The sequence below is a fragment of the Oncorhynchus mykiss genome, chromosome 6, assembly GCF_057628025.1.
Source record: "Oncorhynchus mykiss isolate SJ-2025 chromosome 6, ASM5762802v1, whole genome shotgun sequence".
NCBI lineage: Eukaryota > Metazoa > Chordata > Actinopteri > Salmoniformes > Salmonidae > Oncorhynchus > Oncorhynchus mykiss.
The window spans coordinates 82,166,838-82,191,496 of record NC_143027.1 but is presented as its reverse complement, the minus strand read 5'-3'; the positions used below and the strand labels follow the sequence as shown (position 1 = coordinate 82,191,496).

The 24,659-nt window shown below is 44.6% G+C and overlaps 3 protein-coding genes across 4 annotated transcripts; 2 read left to right on the top strand and 1 right to left on the bottom strand.

The window, feature by feature from the left end:
• The first annotated feature begins 1,787 nt into the window (after positions 1-1,787).
• On the top strand, positions 1,788-5,404 carry LOC110526685 (programmed cell death protein 7). Its single transcript, XM_036964102.2, has 5 exons — positions 1,788-3,223; positions 3,773-3,911; positions 4,114-4,344; positions 4,641-4,728; positions 5,010-5,404. Exons 1-5 carry the CDS (start codon positions 1,925-1,927, stop codon positions 5,146-5,148), a joined length of 1,896 nt encoding a protein of 631 aa, XP_036819997.2. The 5' UTR covers positions 1,788-1,924; the 3' UTR covers positions 5,149-5,404.
• A 674-nt stretch (positions 5,405-6,078) lies between these two features.
• LOC118936662 (ubiquitin-associated protein 1-like) lies at positions 6,079-21,767 on the top strand. Of its 2 annotated transcripts, XM_036981173.2 has the most exons (6): positions 6,079-6,252; positions 8,853-9,006; positions 11,542-12,129; positions 13,727-13,942; positions 19,549-19,650; positions 19,946-21,767. In XM_036981173.2, exons 2-6 carry the CDS (start codon positions 8,875-8,877, stop codon positions 20,078-20,080), a joined length of 1,173 nt encoding a protein of 390 aa, XP_036837068.2. In that variant the 5' UTR covers positions 6,079-6,252; positions 8,853-8,874; the 3' UTR covers positions 20,081-21,767. The 2 variants fall into 2 exon arrangements, with proteins under 2 accessions (XP_036837068.2, XP_090095232.1); XM_090239106.1 differs by lacking the exon at positions 6,079-6,252 and having other exon boundaries at positions 8,640-9,006; positions 19,946-20,165.
• On the bottom strand, positions 20,519-24,445 carry LOC110526680 (kelch repeat and BTB domain-containing protein 13-like). The gene has a single exon (XM_021607836.3). It carries the CDS (start codon positions 24,287-24,289, stop codon positions 22,751-22,753), a length of 1,539 nt encoding a protein of 512 aa, XP_021463511.3. The 5' UTR covers positions 24,290-24,445; the 3' UTR covers positions 20,519-22,750.
• Positions 24,446-24,659: the final 214 nt, after the last annotated feature.

The window sequence follows — 24,659 nt, the reverse complement described above, 5'->3', positions numbered from 1 at the left end:
ACAGTAAACATGACACACAAAAGTTCCAAAAGAGTAAAGTGATTTCAAATGTCATGTCTACATCTAGTATTGTAACAATGTTCAAGTACAAAAGGGAAAATAAATTCACATATGGGTTGTATTTACAATGGTGTTTGTTCTTCACTGGTTGCCCTTTTCTTGCGGCAAAAGGTCACAAGTCTTTCTGCTGTGATTGCACACTGTGGTATTTTATCCAATAGATATGGGAGTTTTGAATTATTTGTGGGTCTGTGAAGTCTGAGGGAAATATGTCTCTAAAATGGACATACATTTGGCAGGAGGTTAGGAACTGCAGTTCAGTTTCCACCTCATTTTGTGGGCAGTGTGCACATAGCCTGTCTGCCTACGGCGCCTTTGCTCAATAGCAAGGCTATGCTTTCCTTAATTTTCCTCAAAGCTTTCCGCCTTATCTCAGCTCACTGGTCACCATAGCAACACCCACCCGTTGCACGTGCTCCAGCAGGTATATTTCATCCCCAAAGCCAACACTGGTCATCCCCAAAGCCAACACTTCCTTTAGCCGTCTTTCCTTCCAGTTCTCTGCTGCCAATGACTGGAACGAATTGCAAAAATCACTGAAGCTGGAGTCTTATATCTATCTCCCTCTCTCTAACTTAAAGCATCAGCTGTCAGAGCAGCTTACCGATCACTGTACCTGTACACAGCCAATCTGTAAAGAGCTCACCCAACTACCTTATCCCCATATTATTACTTACCCTCTTGATTTTTTTGCACCCCAGTATCTCTACTTGCACATCATCTGCACATCCATCACTCCAGTGTTAATACTAAATTGTCATTATTTCGCCTCTATGGCCTATTTATTGCCTACCTCCCCACTCTTCTACATTTGCACACACTGTACATAGATTTTTCCTATTGTGTAACTCTGTGTTTGTTTTTGTCGCACCGCTTTGCTTTATCTTGGCCAGGTTGCAGTTGTAAATGAGAACTTGTTCTCAACTGGCCTACCTGATTAAATAAAGGTGAAATAAATTAAAAATAGGGTCAGTCACAGTGGTCAGTTATTCTGACATTGTGTACTCTGTTTAGTGCCAAATAGCATTCAAGTTTGCTCTGTTTTTTTGTAAATTCTTTCCAATGTGTCAATTATCTTTTTGTTTCTCATGATTTCGTTGCTTCTAATTGGGTTGCTGTCCTGGAGCTCTGTGGAGTCTGTTTGTGTATGTGAAAAGAGCCCCAGGACCAGCTTGTTTTGGGGACTTTTCTACAGGTTCATCTCTCTGCAGGTGATGGCTTTGTTATGGAAGGTTTGGGAATCACTTTAATTTAGGTGGTTGTAGAATTCTCTCCCCTCTCTCTCTCGAAGCCAGCTAAGAGTAATGGGACCTCGTCTGCTTTTTGAAACTGCATCTCAAGTCTAAAGTGTCTTCCTTTCCTCGTCTCCTTTCTTTCTCTTTTCTTTCCTCTGCACCGACCTGGCAGAATGGGATGGTTATTATATAGCTCAATGGTTAAACGGTCTCGTTTCTTTAGATGATAGAAGTCTGTTCTCCAAATTAGTAGAGGAGACAAAGACAATTGTGCGGAAGGACTGATGCCAATGACAGACAACGTATTCTAGGCCGTTTTTTTTACTCTGCATTATTGGGATGGACTCCTAAAAAATAATTTCACGGTTGTCTACACCCGTTGTATTCAGCACATATGACAAATATAATTTGATTTGAGGAGAGGAACCAATTTTAGCCAATTAGGATGCTCCCGGTCATTCGCTTCGTAAAAAAAAAAAAAAAACAACGGATATACGTGTACTATATCCGGTGTGTGACGTCACCTTGTAAACATGGTCGCTCCCGGTGTTCAACAGTGTCGTTAGCTAGCTAAATACATTTGAAAACAACCAAGTTTATTATTTTCCACAGTATCACGCCTCTTGAAAATGGATAAACCAACGTTCCAGTCTACGTCGGGAGGACGGCAGCACCCCGTTTCTAACACCGGAGGTCCCGATACGTTTTACCCTAGAGGGGGACCTACATATCTCGGACCGCAGCCGATACAACCACCACCAGTATGTGAAACCTCGTTTCAAAGTAACATGCCGAGTTCAAGTAACGTTGCTGGAGCGTTTTGGCCGGGTCAAACCCCTTCCCAATATCTTCCTCCACCACAACAAGCCCCAGTTAGCGACCAGAGATTCCCTCAAAGTCAAGAGTGGACTCCACCCGTGCCAGGATATGGCAGTCAACCATATGGCTTCAGACCCCCCTTTCCACAACCACCGCCTAGATTTGAAGGCTACGGACCACCTCATATGTCGTCCCCAGGATATGGTTTTGATCCGTCGATACCGCCACCGCCCCTCAACAACCCGGCACTCAGTCAGTTCCCTCCCATGTGTTCACAACCAGTTCCCTTCCACAGTCATCCAAAGCTGGAACCCAACACACATGAGGGGAGACCACCAAACTCATGGGCTCAGGGCTACAATATGGGTGATGCTCAATCGAACATGGGAACTTCAGATTTCCTAAGATCATTTGATCACAATCCAGCATACCCTAGACCCGGTCCACAACACAGTCCGTATGGAAACCCTGATGCTAGTTTTAGACCAAAGCATGCGGACAGTGGTTACACTGAACATCGTAGCAGACCTCTCCTCGCCTCCCCGTCCTTGATTCCGATGGGAACAGCTTTGCAGCGTGACCAAGGTTTTAGTAGGCCTATGGCTCCACAGCCACCAGACCAAGACTCCATTCAGAGGATGCAAGACGAACAGTGGCTGAAACATTTCTTGAGGAACCGAGAGAGGACAACACCCAAGACCTCCAAACCGGCGGAACCTCATTCAAGGCAAACTCACCCAAAGGTCTCCGTGGCTCACATACGAGACACCCTGTACGGTGCCATACAGCTAGTTTCAAAGCTGTCCATGGCTTGTGAAACGCTGAAGCACAACATGGAGAATGAGAGCGTCTGGGCGGATTCTTACGCTGAGGCAGTGAGTGTGAAGACAGATCTGCAAGAGAAACTGAAGGTCCTCGGTGACTCTGAGTTTGTTGAAAGTCTTAAAAAGAAACTGAGTTCCATCAGTAAGAGAAGGGCCAGGCTACGGCGTCGACAAGTGGAACAGGACGAGGACAAACAGAGGGAGGAGGAACGAGTGGCTGAGCGTGAAGCGACCATCGACAAGTGGAGGATGAAACGTATCCATGAAGTAGAGGAGAAGAAGAGGGTGAGAGAACTGAAAGGGAGCACTGTCAAACTCAGTGTCTCATCTCTGATCGATAGCTCCCCCTTTCCACCTTCAGACTGGAGCCCTCCTGCTTTAAACATAAAGGTTGCATTTTTTTGTTCTAGCCCAGCACATCTGATTCAACTAAGGAACGGTTTAATGTTTAGATGAGAATTTGAAGCATGTGTGTTGGGCTAGAAATAAACAGTTCAACCGTGGGGCTCCCAGGGACTGGAGATGAGACACACTCCTGCTCTAAGTAATGTGCGTTACACACGTCAGCAGCAGGTGGCCCAGTGTTCTTAGTTTGGTGTCAGTGAATTTCAAGACTGTCTAACTGCTTTCATTTTGATTTAACTCGCTCATTGGACAGCTGTTGATTGATACACAAATCATGGACATATCTGAATATGCATTGATGGATGAAAACACTGCTTTTTGCAGAGGTGTGTGTATATATGTGTGTGTGTGTGTTTTCTGTATTGATTTGACCCAGACTATGAACACGGCTTCTGTTATGTCTTTTTTTGTGCTCTCCTCCCCCATCAGGCGCAAGAGCTGAAGCTGGCTGCTGACACGGTGCTCTGTGAAGTGAGGAAGAAGCAGGCAGATGCCAAGAGGATGCTGGACATCCTCAGGTCACTGGAGAAGCTACGCAAACTCAGGAAGGAGGCAGCCTCCAGGAAAGGTAAGTAGAAGCACCATAATGGTGCAACAGTTTCTCTTCAGATCTTTTGTCTAGCCAACTGCTGTTCAACTTCACAACAACAATAGTAAAAAATCTCTGTTCTCATTGAACAAATTCATGCAGTACCTCTCTGTTTCACTCCATTTTAAAACGTTTTCTGACAACTGAACATAAACGTTTCTCTGATTGTGTCCCCTACCAGGGATCTTCCCGGAGAAAGAAGCCGATCAAGCATTTGATGGGCTGGTGGAGCGCCTGCGTGCACTGATCAGGAAGAGGACAGGGGTGTATGGGGCAGAGGAGAACGCCTTGCGGGTGATGCTGGAGAGCGAGCAGGAGGAGGAGCGTAGGAGGGACCTGGAGAAGCGACAGAAGAAGGAGAGGGAGAGGCTACTGCTGAGGAAACGAGAGATGGATAGCATGCTCTTTGGAGGTAATTAGAAACCATATAAAGGCTGGTGGTTTTTCCCAAAAGGAGAGTCGTGACCCACTTTCAGGTTGTAGCCTGTATATTTCGGATTATGGAAATAAACACATGATTTAGTTAATTGGAACACAGCAATTCAAAAGGTATTAGGTTGGTCATCTCATGGCACACAGTTTCCGAACCACTGGTAAATAAGAGGAAAACAGACACAGCATTTAGAGATTCTGATTTTATAAGTTCATATTTGAATAACCATTTCTCTTAATGTGACTGTTCTCCCCTCATCCCCTCCTCTCCTCCAGATGAGATGCCTCCTGACCACCCCCTACAGCCCTTCAGAGAGTACTACACACAGGCAGAGCGCTCACTACCAGCCTTAATACAGATACGGTTTGTGTCACACAAGCATTTTACTAGACTTAGAGATTTACCTCCACTAAGGCCCTGTTCAAATACTTTAAGACTGCACCCTTCCTTCCTTTTCTTCTTCCTTCCTTGTTTCCTTCCTTCATTATACGTGTATGAAAGGGCTCCACCAATGCTTTTACTGTTAAAGCATATCTAACCAGTGATATTTAACCAGTCATTAAATGAAGGAACGAAGGATGCATGCACTTTTAAAGTACTTCAGTATCCTATGTTTTGGCTCACCTGCTGTCTTTCTCCTCTAGGAGAGAGTGGGACCTCTGTCTGGTCTCAGTGGACCACCCAGACGGCACCACGGTCCCCCAGGACTGGGTCTTACCACAATGCCCCACAGACGAGATTTGGGCCACAGCCCTGGACCGAGGGGACTGCCTCGGACCCTGACTGACGCCCAAATTGGCTCTGGAAAGGACTGGTCATTTGCTAGCACTGTATTCAGCAAGTTACTGCAACAAGACCTGCTGGAGAAGTGAAACAAGAGTGAAATTGGTTTTCTTTTAAGGATTTCAAAATCAGTTCTTAATTATACAAACAGCTATGTGGTAGTTGTTCTCTCCATCTGATATTTGACTGAATTTGAAATCCTATTTATCAGGAATTCTGTATTTTCTGAAGTCAATAAATATTTGTTATTCCTGCCTGCCTGGCGTACCAGATTATTGACCATGGTCAGTTGGTGGCACTGCTACAGTTGAACTAAACGTGTCTTACAGAGGAGGGTTCTGAGTGACGTCACACTGTTGTCTGGCTCTTGGAGATCTCTGTTTCCCTCAGTCTACCTTCTGTTTACCACCTTTACACAGCATGGGTGTACCGAGAATCTCTTAACACCCTGGCCTGCCAAGGAAGGAAGGAATGGAAGGATTACTCTTCTCCTTGTTGGCCTTCTCATTAATCAAACCAATTGAATTCCCAGTTGAATGTCTAGTACAAAAAATGTAATAGTAACATGATAATTAAAATACACAAGAATGGAGGGAGTACCAGTACAATGTGCAGAGGTATTTGAGGTAGATGTGTTATGGCTTGGGGGTTATATCTGTTCTACAAAATATATGTATATCTGAATGCTCTGCAATCCTTCACCCTTAACAGACCCTGGGGGTGGTCCCAAATGGCAGTCTATTCCCTATGTAGTGCACTACTGTTGACCAGGGCCCATACCTATTCCCTATATAATGCACAGTATAGGGAATACCAGAATAGGGTACCATTTGGGATGGTGTAATGGGAGCGGTGTTCCTTGGGTGTTTCCAGTCGACATGCGCCTGGGCAGCAGCAGGTAAGCCGCTGAAGTCAGTGACTTATGTCAGTAGCATAGTAGTTCAGGAGGGCTAATCCTCCTGTATCCTCAGACCTCACGCCCACTGCTCTTAATCACCAACAGGTTGGGAGAGGCAGCAACAACACACACGACATCAGTAACCCAGGCCTGAGAGAGGAAGAAGCACTACAGAGAAGAGGGACTGCTCACAGAAACAAGTACAGGTACATAAAAAAAACTGACAGATTATTTAAGTAGCACATTTTTTGTGATGATTTGGATTTGGTTGAGCATTTACTTGATGATTTTTTATTTGATTTCTCCTTTATTTAACCAGGTAGGCCAGCTGAGAACAAGTTCTCATTTACAACTGCGACCTGTCCAAGATAAAGCAAAACAGTGCGACAAAAACAGAGTTACACATGGAATAAACAAACGTACAGTCAGTAGCACAATATGAGGATAATGCCTCATGTCACTCCAACTGTTTTTTTCACATAAAGATGTTTTGATATGCTTGTGCTTTCGTTTGAGTAGCAAATGCTTTTCTAGAGGTGATGATAGTTCCTCTGGTGATGATAGTTCCTCTGGTGATGAGTTCCTCTGGTGATGATAGTTCCTCTGGTGATGATAGTTCCTCTGGTGATGATAGTTCCTCTGGTGATGATTTCCTCTGGTGATGAGTTCCTCTGGTGATGATAGTTCCTCTGGTGATGATAGTTCCTCTGGTGATGATAGTTCATCTGGTGATAGGAATAGTTACCATGTGGCAGGGGGTGCTGTTGGGTGATATTAGGCTTTTTTCTTTTTTTTGTGATTGGAATTATCTTCTTTCTGGAGTTTTTACTAGCCTACTTCATATTACCCTTCATTGTTAGGATAGTATATAGTAGAAGAAACCTCTAGTTATCATCTTATTTATTTTGGGCAACTGTGACTTATTAAACCCTTGTGCATCAGTCAATGTCCTGTGTATGGCACTATTGTCTTCTGGGGACATAATACCTGTCATAGCGTTGTGTGTTTAGTGGTTCTTCTCATGTGTTTCTCATATTTTTTCCTCACCTTTGCATGATGGCCATAATAGGCCTACAAGTGTTAAACAATATGGAGGGTGTTTCCCACTCTGGAATCATACAACAATATTTGCTGAATAGGTTATTCATTTAAAACGGATAGATAGGCCTACTTAAAAAAACACATTTTGAAAAACTAAACATTTCCAGTGACGCAGTTTAACTATGGAAACAAACGACTATATTGTACAATGTAGGTCTACTGTCGTTGAACTTTCCATTGTCTCGCTCTTTGTGCGTTTTAAAACTAGTTAATAAGCTTAACCGGTATGCCTGTTTAGGTCTCCAGCCTCGTCATTAGTCCAGCACCATCTGAAGCTAGAAGGGCAGCCATAGAATCAAAACAAGTAGTGCTAAAATGTGTACAACCCAATCCTCATGGATACACTTTTAAAATGGCTGCCAGTCCACCCATTGTGGCATCATTGACTTGAATGAGGACATTCATTCTACTCATTATGGTTCCTTGGAGCAGACATTCCCATTCAAATGAACATCTCATGGTGGGTACATCGGTGGCCATATTGGTGTACCATTAGGAATGTTGGATCAATCAAGGCTTCTCACATCCGGGCCAATATTCATAAGCAATCTAGGATCAGGTCCTGCCTGTTCACATAGGCCTAATCTTATTCATTATGATCTTAAAGGCAAAACTGATCTTAGATCAGTACTCTATCCTGAGACTTTTTATTAATACGGGCCCAGAATTCTGCGCCACATAAAAATGCATTGTTTGCAACAATGATTGTTTTCAGCTGTTTGGCCACGCCTCAAATCACACTCTTTTATATATGCCCTATATAGTGCTCAACTTTTGACCAGAAAAAAGTAGGGCACTATATAAAGAATAGGGTATTATTTTCCTTTCTAGTAATTCTAATTCTACAGTAGCAGACATACTGGGCTTGATGATCAGCTGTGGTGGTGGAGGGGCTTAGTTGTGATGACGCTTTAGCCTCACAACACCTGTCTGCGTAAGGAGGGTTTACTGGAGTGTGTGTGTGTTTGCATTCTTTCTTTCGTACGGCAGTGTGTGTGCATGCATGCGTGCATGCTTGCTTTCTGCCTTGCGTGCGTGTGTTTTCCGTCCCCTTCGGCCAATAGGAGAGGAGCATCATGTGTTGACGTCTGAGAGAGTCAGACATGGTACCTTATAATCCTTAATCCTCTTCCCCCAGATTTCCCTCTCCTAGATTGTGTAACAGAATATACCGATATAGGAAGGAAAAAGTGTACGTTTCTGGGAACCAAGAGGAGAATCTGTTTTGGTCTCCTATCCAATACTGTCTAAATATTTTTATTTATTTTACCTTTATTTAACTAGGCAAGTCAGTTAAGAACAAATTCTTATTTTCAATGACGGCCTAGGAACAGTGGGTTCAGTTGCCCCTGTTCAGGGGCAGAACGACAGATTTGTACCTTGTCAGCTCAGGGGTTTGAACTTGCAACCTTCCGGTTACTAGTCCAACGCTAGGCTACCCTGCCGCCCAGGCAATTTGTTTCAGGAGAGGCAATATAGCTCACTTGTCACCTTCCCACTTGTCTCTCGGTACCAGACCTCAACACCATATGCTAGTTACTGGAACAGCTGGAGTCCAGGTTACAATGATTGACAATAGTAGACTGTTGAAAACTGATCTCTCCTCCTCTTCCTCCAATCCTCCTCTCTCCTTCTCTTACTTCTCCTCCTCTTCCTCCTCTCTCCCTCCTCCTCTCCCTACTCCTTCTCTCTCCTTCTCCCCCAGTGACCAGAAGAGCAGCAGGAGGATGTCCTGTTTGGATGAGGTTCCTTTTAAGACCCTTCTGGGATCTCTGGAGGGACCCAGGGAAGAGGTGGAGCTGATTGCTGCCCCAGACATCACTGTCCCAGACTATCTCACCATACTGCAGGAGACAGAGGTTGGTGTGTGTAAGAGATTGAGGACATAGGCTTTGTGGCTATCATTTATTTATTTGTTGATGATACCAGAAAGCTTTGATGACATTCTACACATGGTTGGAACATCAACACAGATAGAACATAACACTCAAAATACAACACAGACAGAACATAATACTCAAAATACAACACAGACAGAACATAACACTCAAAATACAACACAGACAGAACATAACACTCAAAATACAACACAGACAGAACATAACACTCAAAATACAACACAGACAGAACCTAACACTCAAAATACAACACAGACAGAACATAACACTCAAAATATAACACTCAAAATATAACACTCAAAATACAACACAGACAGAACCTAACACTCAAAATACAACACAGACAGAACATAACACTCAAAATACAACACAGACAGAACATAACACTCAAAATACAACACAAACAGAACCTAACACTCAAAATATAACACTCAAAATATAACACTCAAAATACAACACAGACAGAACATAACACTCAAAATATAACACTCAAAATATAACACTCAAAATACAACACAGACAGAACATAACACTCAAAATACAACACAAACAGAACCTAACACTCAAAATACAACACAGACAGAACCTAACACTCAAAATACAACACAGACAGAACCTAACACTCAAAATACAACACAGACAGAACCTAACACTCAAAATACAACACAGACAGAACATAACACTCAAAATACAACACAGACAGAACCTAACACTCAAAATACAACACAGATATACAACGGCGTTTTAATCACGCTGTTTTCCAATGTTGTCATCGACTTTTACTGAGTAGAAGTTAAAGTCATGGGAAAATGGCTGACGTCTCCTGCTCTTGTCTTAGTGTAATTAGGACTATTATGATACTGGGTGGCCTTTGACCCAGTCCACTGCAACACCGCCAAACCTAAATCCCACAGTGACCACCAACATTGTCCATACAGTCAAATGTTTGTGTATTTAACGGAGAAGGGAAAATATGTCGCTTCGGTTTAGTTGTCAAAACCTCGGCCAAGCTTTCTCCTTAATCGTGTTAGGGTTCGAGTAAGGTTTGTTTCCAAATTCACAGTGGCCTCAACACACAGAGTGTGTACGATGTTCTCCCTACATAGCTTTGCAGTTTGAAGCTATAACATAGCTAAATACTGCGGCCAGAAAAACTCTGCTGGGAATTGTTTTGATCAACACCTTTATATAATTAATAAAACATCAACAGAAATGATGGTTTCCTGGTCCTAGTTGTTTGTGCTATACTCACCTACTTCTATGGTCATTGGCAAGTCAGCACAAACAGATCTGGGAACAGGCTAATTTGTGGAAGTATTTGGTTGGATTTAAATTAATTTAATAGGTATTTTCAACAAAAAAAAACCTTTTAACTTCTGCCTTTGCAATGCATATAGTACGTACATTAGAAGGCATTGTAGAACTTAACATCTCTCCGACTTCTCTCGAAGCCCCAATACTGCAAGTCTCTTTATTCTTCCAGCTTGTGGGAGACAGACTATGCATCCCAAATGGCACCCTATTCCCTATATAGTGCACTACTTTTGATGGGAGCCCTATTGGCCCTGGTGAAGAGTATTACACTATATAGGGAACAGACAGCCACCTGCAACACATACATAATCTCCTCATTGTTAATACTACTCTGAAGCCATAGTCAGTGGTTTAGAATGTGATAAACCCAGTGTGATTATTATAGGAGCCTGATGTTGACATTTTATTTTCACCTCCTCTGATCTGGAGAGAGTTGAGTTTGACAGCCTCATCCATCTAAAGCCAACCTAGGTTGTGTCTCAAATGGGACCCTATTTCATATGTAGTGCAGGAAATAGAAAGGGAACAGGGGTGCTATTTGGAAAGAACATCTAGTCTGGGTTGAAGCAGGCACCTTTGTATAATTCTGAAAACACACGCACAAGAACCCACACACCTCTATTGGGATCAATTCATTCATCTTGTTAACAGAGAGAACAGCTTCAATCTGATGTGTGGTGTCGTGGTGTCGTGGTTTTTGGGCATCACATGCAAGGATATTTCCTACAGTCTGGGAAATTGATGGGAAGGCAAACAAAGCCATAAATGTAGACAAAATGAAGGTGGAAAATTGATAGTGAAACATTTGCTGTGTTGCGTCCTTGGCCTTATTGGATCCTTCCTTCCTCGCTTCCTTCCCTTAATCACATGATATTGGATAAGTGTGATCCAAGTGAAAGACCAAATCGCTAAGGGAAAGCCGAGTGGGTGTTAGACATTGGCGGTGGGTGAGTCGATGAGTTGCGTGACACACGTTAACAATGTGAGGGAAGAAGGAAGCATTTGCTAGAATGACTACTTACCTGATTAATTGTTTGATTGGTTCGCCATTTGATTGGTTGGTATTCGAAAATATGTTAGTGACATAACGTGATTAAATGGTTCTCTTAAAGTACACTCCATTCATCCACCCACCCATCAACCAACAACCATTTACCAACCCATCTTCACCTCTGTCAACAGTACATGTTCAGCTTGGAGAACTGGGTGCTCCAGGGCCTCCAGGGAGGTTACCCCAGCCAGCCCCAACCCTCCGGCCCCAGATCCCCATCCGAGGTGCTCCCCTCCAGCCCACCCTACTGGCATCTCTTCAGCAGCCCCCAGGAGAGCCGCCTGGCCAGCCGACACAGCTCTGACTTCTGGGAGCCCAACCCCCGCCAGCGCTCCCACAGCCTGAACCAGGTTGACATGCGCACCCGGGTTAAGTTCGTCATCTCCGACTCCGAGGAGGAAGAGGAGTGCTCTTCGTCTGGTTCAGGGTACAGGTCGGATCAGCGTGTTCCTGGGGTGAGGAACCCACGGCAGACCTGCACCCCTAACGTCCTGAACCTACCTGTCTCTCAGAGTGGTCTGGTGACCAACCAGCGTAGGAAGAACCTCCGCCAGTACTCGCTGTCTGTTCTGGAGACCCCCAGAGAGTGTATCCAGGGGACCCCCTGCCCCCCTGGAGGACCCAAGCCACCGTCCTCCTCATCCCTACCCAGACACCCATTGATCAGGGCCAACACAGAGATTATCCCCTCCATCAGACACCACAAGCCAACACATCCGGTACGGACATGACCTCCTATTAGGAGAAATATAGTAGAGAAGTGGTATTGAAGGCCCAGAATCAAATCAAATCAAATTGTATTTGTCACATGTGCCGAATACAACAGGTGTAAGTAAACCTTACAGTGAAATGCTGAATACAACAGGTGTAAACCTTACAGTGAAATGCTGAATACAACAGGTGTAAACCTTACAGTGAAATGCTGAATACAACAGGTGTAAACCTTACAGTGAAATGCTGAATACAACAGGTGTAGTAGATCTTACAGTGAAATGCTTACTTACAAGCTCTTAACCAACAATGCAGTTTTAAGAAAAAAAGTGCTAAATAAGAAAAATGTAAGAAATGAAAGAGCAGCAGTAAAATAACAATAGCGAGGCTATATACAGGGGGTACCGGTACAGAGTCAATGTGCGGGGGCACCGGTTAGTCGAGGTAATATGTAGGTAGAGGTAAAGTGACTATGGTTTACCTAGCCACTGTCACCAACGTTAGTTACCTTCTGTAGCTGTACACCATCATGAATATCAACACACGCAAAAACCAGAGTCTCTTTGGATTCAAGTGTCCGTTTTACATTATTGTTGCCTAGTCATTGTCCAACTGAGAAGCTCAGAATTATCTAGCATAGTAGACTATTTTATTCATCAATCCCCTTATTCTATATTAGTAGGAATGGGTTCAGGTACACCTGAACGCCTCTATCAATAAGTAAGAATGTTTTCCCATTTCTTAAAAAAACATTTTCTCTAGGCTGTGTAGTTCAAGGCCCCACTTCCTAGTTCCCATGTGCTGTCTTTAAAAACTAAAGCACCAAACCAGATGTCCTCAGTGGGCAGTGTGATGGTTCTATAACTGGCTCTGCCTCGGAGCAGCATGGGCCTGGAAAAAGATGGAGGAATTTAAACCCCCACACGACAGTATCAGACGTATTCTCACGCCAACCACAGCTCAACAAGCTCATGTGGGATTTGCTCAACTTGGACTCCCGATACAGTAGATCTGTTGAATGGAAATATGATAGATTGGATTTCAGACGAACGTGAAACTTTTAGATATATTTGTAAAATACATTTTTACAAAAAACGAATGAAATTTATATTTTTGTAAAGCAAATTGTATATAGTATGTTAGTTGGTAGAGAAAACAGATCCTCCTGAGTATGTTAAGGTTCTTTTCCAATTCACATTTCTCAAATGTTTTGAGGGATGTGTGCTCTAAATATAGCTAGTGTAAAGTCTGTCCTTGGAATCGTCTCAAGTTTTTATTAGTTCATCAGGATTAGCGAGTGGAATTACTCAGGGAAATGTATTTCTCAGCAAACCAGTCTTTCAAGGTTAGCCAGCCGTGTACATTTCGGCGCTGTCATGCACTATAAATGTTGCACTCATGTTGCGTGAATGTTGCCAGTTCCACGCACAGGCTGTCAGTCAGGTTGTCAATCTACAGGCACATAGAGAGGCATCAGTCAGGCTGGGGTTTCAGGCTAACCCTCTCCCTTTATGGGGTTGGTTTTCTTTCTTTCACAAACTCCCCACCTCCCCTCCCCCTCGCTCTCTCTCACACTCTCTCTGCTCTTCCCCCCTGTGTGTGCAGTCCCTGAGTCCGTACTTCTGCCTGCCGGCCCTTCCCTCGGTGACCTCACGACCCCTGGGTTCCCACGCCGCGTCAGTACTGGACTCCTCGGTGGAGCTGCTGTCCGCGCTGAGCCCCGAAGAGAGAGAGCTGCTGCAAGCCATCACTGAAAGGGGCTATCCGCTCCACACCGCCATCATCGCCCTGCAGAAGACCGGCCAGCAGAGCCCAGAACAGGTTTGTCTCAAAACACAGTCACAAACATTTCAGAAACATGAATTTGACCAGTTTCTAGAATGAAAGTTTCTCTGACCAAGATGACGGTTCTGTAGTTGTGTCACCGGGATGCCATGAATTCAAGAGACTAATGCTCGTCTCTTGAATATATTTGGCTTTCAGACTGTCATTTCTAGTGCTCTGTTTAATTCTGTGGTCAGCACAACACTATGGACATTTAGCATGGGCTTTTATCCACAGCAATGTGTGTTTTTACATGACATCATTGAAACACCGTACAAAGTGATATGATGATGTAGCAGCCAATTGTGTTCTAGCCTAATAAGACATTGTCGTAAAATGTAGTTGAAACAGAGCTCTCTCCGATCCTGCCAGCCACATCCTCTAGTCTCTCTCTCTGTTCTCTTTTTCAATAGCAGAGGTGCATAAAGATGGCGGCCCCATGTACTTGCCACAAATCCTTGCTTTGCTAAGTTTGCCGTATGGTACACAGCGTTCCATTACTCTTCTTTAATGTTCGTCAGTAGAGTATACATGATCCCAATTTTCACTTCAGGACGACCGCAATTAAAAAACCCAAAAAGTAGATTGTGCTGATTTATTGGCACATTGAACCATGTCGTGCGCCGTAGTTAAAAAGAAATCTGTGGATCGTGCTAAAACGTCATATCTGAATTCTGCCAAGGTTTATGAACCTTCGCCATTCAATTCAATAAGATGTATCATCATGAAATATTGCCAATGCACAATAGTTTTATATCTTTGTCTTATTACCCTTTTAAAAATATTTTTTCAGTTATACCCAGTAAAAGTTTTTTTTAAGGTGCTAATTTGATCTCTTTGGTGTCTGGAGTCTCTCTCTCCGTCGTGTCCTCTCCGTCGTGTCCTCTCCGTCGTGTCCTCTCATCGTGTCCTCTCCGTCGTGTCCTCTCATCGTGTCCTCTCATCGTGTCCTCTCCGTCGTGTCCTCTCATCGTGTCCTCTCATCGTGTCCTCTCATCGTGTCCTCTCATCGTGTCCTCTCCATCGTGTCCTCTCATCGTGTCCTCTCATCGTGTCCTCTCATCGTGTCCTCTCCGTCGTGTCCTCTCCGTCGTGTCCTCTCATCGTGTCCTCTCCGTTGTGTCCTCTCATCGTGTCCTCTCCGTCGTGTCCTCTCATCGTGTCCTCTCGTCGTGTCCTCTCGTTGTGTCCTCTCCGTCGTGTCCTCTCCATCGTGTCCTCTCGTTGTGTCCTCTCATCGTGTCCTCTCCGTCGTGTCCTCTCATTGTGTCCTCTCCGTCGTGTCCTCTCATCGTGTCCTCTCCGTCGTGTCCTCTCGTCGTGTCCTCTCATCGTGTCCTCTCATCGTGTCCTCTCCATCGTGTCCTCTCCGTCGTGTCCTCTCATCGTGTCCTCTCATCGTGTCCTCTCATCGTGTCCTCTCATCGTGTCCTCTCCGTCGTGTCCTCTCATCGTGTCCTCTCCGTCGTGTCCTCTCATCGTGTCCTCTCATCGTGTCCTCTCGTCGTGTCCTCTCCATCGTGTCCTCTCGTCGTGTCCTCTCGTCGTGTCCTCTCGTCGTGTCCTCTCATCGTGTCCTCTCGTCGTGTGCTCTCCGTTGTGTCCTCTCGTCGTGTCCTCTCCATCGTGTCCTCTCCGCCGTGTCCTCTCTGTCGTGTCCTCTCGTCGTGTCCTCTCCTCGTGTCCTCTCCTCGTGTCCTCTCCTCGTGTCCTCTCGTCGTGTCCTCTCCTCGTGTCCTCTCCGTCGTGTCCTCTCATCGTGTCCTCTCCGTCGTGTGCTCTCCGTCGTGTCCTCTCGTCGTGTCCTCTCGTCGTGTCCTCTCCGTTGTGTCCTCTCGTCGTGTCCTCTCGTCGTGTGCTCTCCGTTGTGTCCTCTCATCGTGTCCTCTCATCGTGTCCTCTCCATTGTGTCCTCTCGTCGTGTCCTCTCATCGTGTCCTCTCATCGTGTCCTCTCGTCGTGTGCTCTCCGTTGTGTCCTCTCGTCGTGTCCTCTCTTAGGCTGTTTTTCTTTTACATTACTAAAATATGTGTATTAAGATTTATCTCTCTTCAACATCCGGTTTGTAACTTTTATGTTTACACTATCCTTACACTTGCCTTGGATGTGGAGTGGCCAAAGCCACATTCCTGCTTCAAGTTTTTGTGCAGCTATTAGCGTACCATGAATACCATAGTATATAGACAAACACAATTAGTATAGCAATTCAAACTTTACAGCCGCTTCTCATCTAAACCATATTGCACGTCATGTTGCACACTTGATTAATGCAACGATTCACAAAAGAGTGGACATTTTAAAGGCCTTTCATTTTTATTTGGCTTACAGAATAAAAAGGTAATTAAGGTTATTTTTGCTGGGACATGTGGCATCAGAGCCATTGTATTTCCACCATACATTCTATGCTTTACACAGAACATGTAAAGAGGGGTATGTGTAGTAGATGTTTCCCACATTAACATCGGACTTGGCTTGGGAAAGAGATTTGAATCTAGATCCGTCTCTAATACACAACAGCAGTATGTGTCCTGGAACTAGTTTGTGTAGTCAGACTAGTGTAAAGAGGCCCTTCGCTCAGGCTTAGTGGTCATGTCTCTAAGTAAAGAGAGCAGATCACTAAACATCCCTAATCCTCTGCTGCTTCAACAGACTGCACACGTGCTTCAAAGACTCCACCATATCCCTTTATCCCCCAGATGTCTCTGTGTTATTCTGTTCAAAGACTCCACCATATCCCTTTATCCCCCAGATGTCTGTGTGTTATTCTGTTCAAAGACTCCACCATATCCCTTTATCCCCCAGATGTCTCTGTGTTATTCTGTTCAAAGACTCCACCATATCCCTTTATCCCCCAGATGTCTCTGTTATTCTGTTCAAAGACTCCACCATATCCCTTTATCCCCCAGATGTCTCTGTTATTCTGTTCAAAGACTCCACCATATCCCTTTATCCCCCAAATGTCTCTGTGTTATTCTGTTCAAAGACTCCACCATATCCCTTTATCCCCCGGATGTCTCTGTGTTATTCTGTTCAAAGACTCCACCATATCCCTTTATCCCCCGGATGTCTCTGTGTTATTCTGTTCAAAGACTCCACCATATCCCTTTATCCCCCAGATGTCTCTGTGTTATTCTGTTCAAAGACTCCACCATATCCCTTTATCCCCCAGATGTCTCTGTGTTATTCTGTTCAAAGACTCCACCATATCCCTTTATCCCCCAGATGTCTCTGTGTTATTCTGTTCAAAGACTCCACCATATCCCTTTATCCCCCGGATGTCTCTGTGTTATTCTGTTCAAAGACTCCACCATATCCCTTTATCCCCCAGATGTCTCTGTTATTCTGTTCAAAGACTCCACCATATCCCTTTATCCCCCGGATGTCTCTGTGTTATTCTGTTCAAAGACTCCACCATATCCCTTCATCCCCCGGATGTCTCTGTGTTATTCTGTTCAAAGACTCCACCATATCCCTTTATCCCCCAGATGTCTCTGTTATTCTGTTCAAAGACTCCACCATATCCCTTTATCCCCCAGATGTCTCTGTGTTATTCTGTTCAAAGACTCCACCATATCCCTTTATCCCCCGGATGTCTCTGTGTTATTCTGTTCAAAGACTCCACCATATCCCTTTATCCCCCGGATGTCTCTGTGTTATTCTGTTCAAAGACTCCACCATATCCCTTTATCCCCCAGATGTCTCTGTGTTACTCTGTTCAAAGACTCCACCATATCCCTTTATAGTGTTTAACGACAGAGCAGAACATATGGTTTTAGCTCCCTGCAGCCCGGCTCATATTTGATGTCATTTGCCCATGAAGAGGGAGAGGAGGAGGGTAAAAAAACACCATTGTAAAAATAGATACCAGATACTCCAAAGTTTCCACAACTTGCTCAGTATTATGTGTGTTCTCAGCAAAGTCATATATAGTTTCAGGGGCTGCCTCTGGCTCCTCTCTCTCTCTCTCTCTCTCTCTCTCTCGGGGGCTGCCTCTGGCTCCTCCCTCTCTCTCTCTCTCTCTCTCTCTCTCTCAGGGCTGCCTCTGGCTCCTCTCTCTCTCTCTCTCTCTCTCTCAGGGGCTGCCTCTGGCTCCTCTCTCTCTCTCTCTCTCTCTCTCTCTCTCAGGGGCTGCCTCTGGCTCCTCTCTCTCTCTCTCTCAGGGGCTGCCTCTGGCTCCTCTCTCTCTCTCTCTCTCTCTCTCTCTCTCTCTCTCAGGGGCTGCCTCTGGCTCCTCTCTCTCTCTCTCTCTCTCTCTCTCAGGGTCTGCCTCTGGCTCCCCTCTCTCTCTCTCTCTCTCTCTCTCGGGGGCTGCATCTGGCTCCTCTCTCTCAGGGTCTGCCTCTGGCTCCCCTCTCTCTCTCTCTCTCTCGCTCTCTCTCTCTGGCTCCTCTCTCTCTCTCTCAGGGGCTGCCTCTGGTCAAGGCCTTATCAGTGTCCTTGACCGTGAATCAAGTGACACATTAAAGTTAGCTAGGCTAAATGGTTTAGAAAGTTTCCTAGCCTGCAGTGTGGAGGTTGCAGCCAGGGTTCAGCTCTTTTCTTATGTCCCCCCGCCCCTCTCTCTCTTTCTCTCTCTCTCTCTACACCGCCCACCCCTTTTGCTCCTATCTATTTCTCTCTCCATCCTTCCCCAACCCTCTCTTCCCTTTTCTGTTTCTCTCCCTCTCCTTCCATCTCTCTTTCCTCCCATCTCTCTCGCATTTCTTCCTCTCTTTCCCTTCCTCCTTCCGTCTCTCTATCTCTCTTCCTCCATCTCCTTCCCTCTCTCCCAGTGAAGAGAGAAGGCAGCTGGAGAGTTACATTAACAGGGATCAACTCTTTAATCGATGACCTCTTTAATCAGTGTAATCCCCTGCCCCCTCTCCCTCCCAGCTCAACATGTTAAAGCAGGGCCATGGGTCACGCTGCTCTCACACATATTACCTTTCACTCCGCTGATCTCAGATCAGTTCTTCTCCTTTTCAGAGTGATGTCATTAGCACAAGATTGGCCTATCAGATTATTGTTATATATAATGTGTCAATGGAATCACCTAGTGTGTGTGTGTGTGTGTGTGTGTGTGTGTGTGTGTGTGTGTGTGGCATGTGTGAGAGCGCGAGACAAAGTTGTCACTGCAGAAATATGATCTGATTTTATAATAATCTGTTCTACACTGCTGTGTTAGGCGTAATTGGACTCTTGCCATAATAACACACATATTGATATAGAACACCACAGAGCACAGTGACAGATTCACGATAACCACATCAGTTAATACTCAGTTACACTGAAACATTTACCCTTTTCACACTACCAATCTGTACTGCACTGACATGGTTACACATCCACCATAGTTACTGAAGCCGTGCTGGAAAGGACACTATGAAAATGAAATATCCAAGTCAGTTGAGGTCAGTGTGGTGGTGTGAAGCGGTATTCTTCAATGACCTTGTCCACCATATCTGTGGCTGCTTTGTGTCTAATGCTCATCTCTTGAATATATTTGGCTTTCTGACTGCTGTTGAGCGCAGAGACAGACAGTTACCCAGGCAACTGTTTACCTGCTAACTGACAGTAATGCTATTAGTCGTAGTAATCTGTGGTGTTGTGCTTGTTGTGTGCAGATCCTGCGCTATCTGGTGGCCTGTGACAGACTGTGTGAGCGGGGCTACGACGAGGCTCAGGTGGAGGAGGCTCTGGAGATGTTCCAGAACTGTGAGACTAAGGTAAACATCATAGATTATTCATTTATTTATCCTGGTATTCTCTGTTCACCTCACAGCTTTCCTCTAATGAACCACAAATCAATTTGAATTGAATTGTACTGCTGGATTTAAAGGAATAGTTCACCCAAAATACAAACTTACATATTGGCTTCTTTACCAACATGGAGTGTTGTCTTACCCTTTTAGCAGTTTATGGACAAGGTAAGAAAATCAACATGTCATTTGGGTGAACTACCCCTTTAACTGTAAAAGCTGCTCTATCATCTGATGGTTTCTCCTCTCTCTCTCCCCTCAGGCTGAGGAGTTTCTTCACCTGCTGGCTCAGTTCAATGAGATGGGCTTCCAGCAGAACGCTATCAAAGAGGTTCTGTTAGTCCACGAGAACCACCGCGAGAGGGCCCTGGAAGAGCTGATGATGCGTGTGGCATGACAGGGTCAATGTCTGCTCCCATGAAAAATACATTGTAGGAGACATACATGCACCAACACAAACACAGTTCCTGTTTACTTGCCTGTTTACATAACAGACATGTTAGCAAATGTATCATATTAAAGGGATAGTTCACTCAAACTATATTTTACTATTTGGTTCATTAGTCCACTGTTAATACAATCCACAAAAATTGTGTATGTCACCAGTCAAGTCTTCAAGATTGAGCACTTTCAGTCCAGAGCAAAAACGATGATGATGATGAGTTTTCAGTGAACTATCCCTTTTAATGGTATGTCATTTGCAAATTGCAATTGGCATGTTGAAACAATGTTGATTGACTGGAGCACACTAAAACTATACATTCTAGCAAATCAGGAAATGAACAGTGGCCTTCTAGGAAAAGTAAAACTTAAACAATACCATTTACAGACAATCGATATATTACATAGTTTTATTACATTTCAGGTTTTGACATGGTTTGATGTGATTTGCCCATTGTCAATTTTCTTTGTCAATTTCAAGTGTCACAGCATTTGTCATGTAGTATTTTTAACTTAAGTTCGATCTGTAATACAATGAAATAAAATCCAGTAGACTATGGTTACATGCCAAATGGCACCGTATTCCCTTTGTAGTGCACTACTCTTCAACCTAGTGCACTATATGGGGAATAGGGTGCCATTTGGGATGCACACTGTGTTACTGGTAAGTCATTATCTGTATTTGTAGGGTGTGTGTACGGGGTAAAAGATGGAAACCTGAAAGAAGCTTGTAAATCTTTTTCTGTATGGCAGGTTGTCTGAAATGACCCACGTGAAGTTGTACATACTGTAACTTGCACTTTCAAATGTATTGAATGTCTTTTGTATTCATTTGATTTGTTTTTGCCTATGAATCAAAAGTATTGTGTACAGATCAAATACGTATGAGAATTGAGATTTCTGTTTTCAGTTACAAAAAAAACATTTCTGATGAATCAAAATTCAATATACTTGTAATATCATGCTCATGTCTCATGGTTCCCACATCATATTAGGTCTTGATATGTGTGGGATACACTTCCACATTTTTGCCATGCTTTCCCCGCTGACAACGGACGGATGGAAGGGGTTACCACAGTACAGGTTTGTTATTTGACTATCAAAGCCACGGCAGAACTTAGATGGGAGCAGCCAAGCAAAGGGAAGAGTCGGCATCTATTAAAGATGTGTATCTTCTGTTGATGGACCGGGAGAGCTTTAGAGGTCCTCTATGTTTGGTCAAGAGAGCATTTCTTTTATCACTTTGCTATTAATGAACTTCACTCATAGACTGTTAACAGACTGTAGACCAGTGGTGGCTGGTGGCACTTTAAATGGGGAGGACAGTCTGATAGTAATGGCTGGAACTGAATATATGGAATGGTCTTAAACACATCAAACACTTGGTTTCCATTTGTTTGATTCCATTCATTATTATGAGCCGTCCTCCCTCACCAGTCTCCACTGCTGTAGGCTAAAGAATGAGGGAAAGAACCATTCTTATATTATCAAGGGAGATTTTTGCCTGTTAACTATAGGGGAAATTAATGGTAATATAATTTGATAAGTGGAATAATCTGCACATCATTAGCAACATTCCTCACCCATTAACACATTATTTGAACAGTGTTTGATTTGATCATTAAAAAGACAATTATTTCATATATCTTCTGCCAAAGACAATCTATTCATTTGAATTCCCCAATCATCCTGTATTTACACAGGTGATCCCATGGAGAATACAAATCTCTCCTTCAAGGGATACCTGTCCCGAGACGGCAGCAAACATGCCCTCGTTACAGAAACGTTTTATTGTACAGCGTGAACTGCCAGCCTTATCTTACCCTGTTCTCTAGCAACGAATGCCTTGGGGACCTGAGCCTGGGTTATAAATGGTTTGTTTGTTGTAAAAACAGGAAAGGATTTCTCCAGGATTTCTTTATGTACATTACTGAACATGTGTTTGGCTTTCATGGAAAGAGCTCTCTGATAGGGCTGTGTCAACTCAATGTAATGAATCACTTGATTATAGTACACTTTATAGTACAATACATTTGGATACAGAGTCAAATTACCCAGAAGGCTACTTGAGGCAACACATTTCTCAAGAACTATAGAAGACAATATTACTATAGAGTTTCTTAAATGCTATTTAATTATTCTTGGAAGATATGCTGCACTCATGACATGTGGAAACTAGGGAACTGATATTTCTCACTTGGAAAGTATCCAAATCAACCAATATGTTAATACATTTTTACTCAGAGGTTCCGAGTTTCCAACTTGTCATGAATGAAGCAAACTTTAATGTTTACAAATTACTGTTGTCTCTGACATTTACATCTTTAGCTCGTTTGTTGATTTGTAGAGAGACGCCGCAAGATTACATTCAGAACGGCACAACGTTGTGTAATATTCAGATAGAAATATGCTATGAAGAACAAACATGCCTCTCTGACATGTAAAAAAAGGAATCGTCAGCTATATTCATGACATCTCTTTCTGCAACGTTCCATGTTTGCCTCCTAAAAGTGGCCCAAGTAACATACTAAACCTATTCACAAGAAGTCAGTCAAAGCATTCTAGTTCATTGTCCTGTTGTTGGTTTGTCAGGAGATATTAAAAGACTAAACTTATTCACAGGAAGTCAGTCAAAGCATTGTAGCAGAGAGTCTCTGCGTCTGTGGTCGATCCGATTCCCAAACTCCAGCCCGTCCGTCAACACCTCAGTGTTTCCCACAGTCTTGGCCTTGGGCAGTCTCATGAGAAATGTGTACATGGAGCCGATTCGCCCAAAGCCCTTGGTCTCTCTCTTGGTTTTCCATCTGTACTTCTCCACGGCGAACTCTGTGGTCCTCATGCGGTTGAGGGTGAACACTGAGTCCCCTCTTACTACCGATGTGAACAGGGCTCCTTTACTGTTTGCGTATTGCCCCGGCAAGGCTGTCCACTGACCCGTAGTCAGGTTGTAGCAGTCCATCACGCACATCAGGAAGTCTTCGCAGGGCCCGTTGCGCATGACATACAAATTGTCCCTGTGACCCACCATGCAGTGGCCATAGCTCTGGTCACGGACTAGCGTGGTGACCAGGACCCATTGGTCCCTCTCAGGGACGTACTCGTGGATCTCCGTAACGCCCTTGGGTTTCCAGAGGCAGATGAAGATGCGGCTCATGGCTTTGGTGGAGGCCACGTTGGCGGCTCTGCAGGGGAGATTAGCGGCGAAGCGCCAGGTGGCTGTGGAGACACTGTACTTCTCCACCAACGCCATGGACTTCCGGTCGAACTCCCCACCGATGGCGTAGAGGCAGCCTTCGTGGCCTACTAACGTAAAGTTGTAGCGTGGCTGCTGGGGACTCGAAATAGTGGACCAGGAGTCACTCTCTGGGTCGTAGCAGAAGCCAGAGTCCACAACTTTCTTGCTGAGGTCGTGGACACCTCCTATAATGTACAGCTTGTTGTCTAGCATGGTCACACCTGCCATAGTGGTGCTTGTGTTTAGGGGTAGGTGACTCAGCACCTTCCATTCTCTATCTTCGTCATCCAGGTAGCAGACCGTCCTCTGACAGTCCTGGAGCTGCTCGATGGTAGGAGAGTGGCTGCAGACTGTGACGTACCGACTGGGGATGAGAGACTCAACGTACTCCACTAGGTCTTCTGGTAAAGTGCTCACAACATCTTCCTTCAGGTCCGAGTACATGTCTTTAATGAATAAAGCAGCTTGATGGGACAGATCCCATAAACCGTAGGTCGCAGCTGTGTGGTACATCAACAAGCAGTTCTCTGAGTTGATGATATTGGTCAGGTGCTTTGTCACAGACTCCACCTGTAGAAAGGTGGCACACTCTATGGCTTCCACAATCTCGTCACCACCCAGGATGGGGCGATCCCCGTCCAGGACCCGGAGCGCCAACACAAATCCCCGGGCACTCAGCCCTTGCAGATGGACCTCATCCTGTTGGCATTCCCGCATTCCCGACTGGAAGAGGGCTCGGAAGTACTCACAGTGCTGCTCGAGTAGGGCTTTGTTCACCACAAAAACGCTCCCGTCAACTCTCACTTTCAGGCTGTCCATCCCTGAGTACAAAGACTTGCCGAGGGCAGGCTTGTCACTGTCGGTCCCTGAGCCAGGGCAGCTGCTTGGCTCCATCGCCTCAACTGAAGTGTTCAAACAGCACATTTGCATTTGTCAGGAGTGACGAAGTGCTGAGTCAGATCAAAATATCTCATGTCCTAGCATGACATTTTATCCATGATGATATTTCCTTGAGGTACAGTAGCAGCTAGACCGAATCCCCCCCTTTCCTCTCCTCTGTGCAGAGCAGATGCACTTGACAGGGTAACCACTGTTTGTATTACTCTTCACAGCTACGAGAATAGCAGAGGCTATAGATAGCTGTTAGGCAACGTGTGGCACAGTTATAATATATTATGGTGACATGCAGCCGGAGGGGAATCTAGTGTTGACCTGCTGGAAAGGGGAGATGGGTCGGGTGGGAGCGGGTGGGCGAATGGATGGGCACAGCAGTACAGTTATGCTGATGATTTATTGGTCT

Excerpts from the sequence above, each read along its gene's own strand:
- LOC118936662 (XM_090239106.1), top strand. The coding sequence starts at position 8,677 with ATGCTAGTTACTGGAACAGCTGGAGTCCAGGTTACAATGATTGACAAT. Across the intron at positions 9,007-11,541 it reads CCATACTGCAGGAGACAGAG|TACATGTTCAGCTTGGAGAA; the intron begins GTTGGTGTGTGT and ends CTCTGTCAACAG. Across the intron at positions 13,943-19,548 it reads GCCAGCAGAGCCCAGAACAG|ATCCTGCGCTATCTGGTGGC; the intron begins GTTTGTCTCAAA and ends TGTTGTGTGCAG.
- LOC110526680 (XM_021607836.3), bottom strand. The coding sequence starts at position 24,289 with ATGCAAATGTGCTGTTTGAACACTTCAGTTGAGGCGATGGAGCCAAGC.
- LOC110526685 (XM_036964102.2), top strand. The coding sequence starts at position 1,925 with ATGGATAAACCAACGTTCCAGTCTACGTCGGGAGGACGGCAGCACCCC. Across the intron at positions 3,912-4,113 it reads GGAGGCAGCCTCCAGGAAAG|GGATCTTCCCGGAGAAAGAA; the intron begins GTAAGTAGAAGC and ends GTCCCCTACCAG. Across the intron at positions 4,345-4,640 it reads GGATAGCATGCTCTTTGGAG|ATGAGATGCCTCCTGACCAC; the intron begins GTAATTAGAAAC and ends CCTCTCCTCCAG.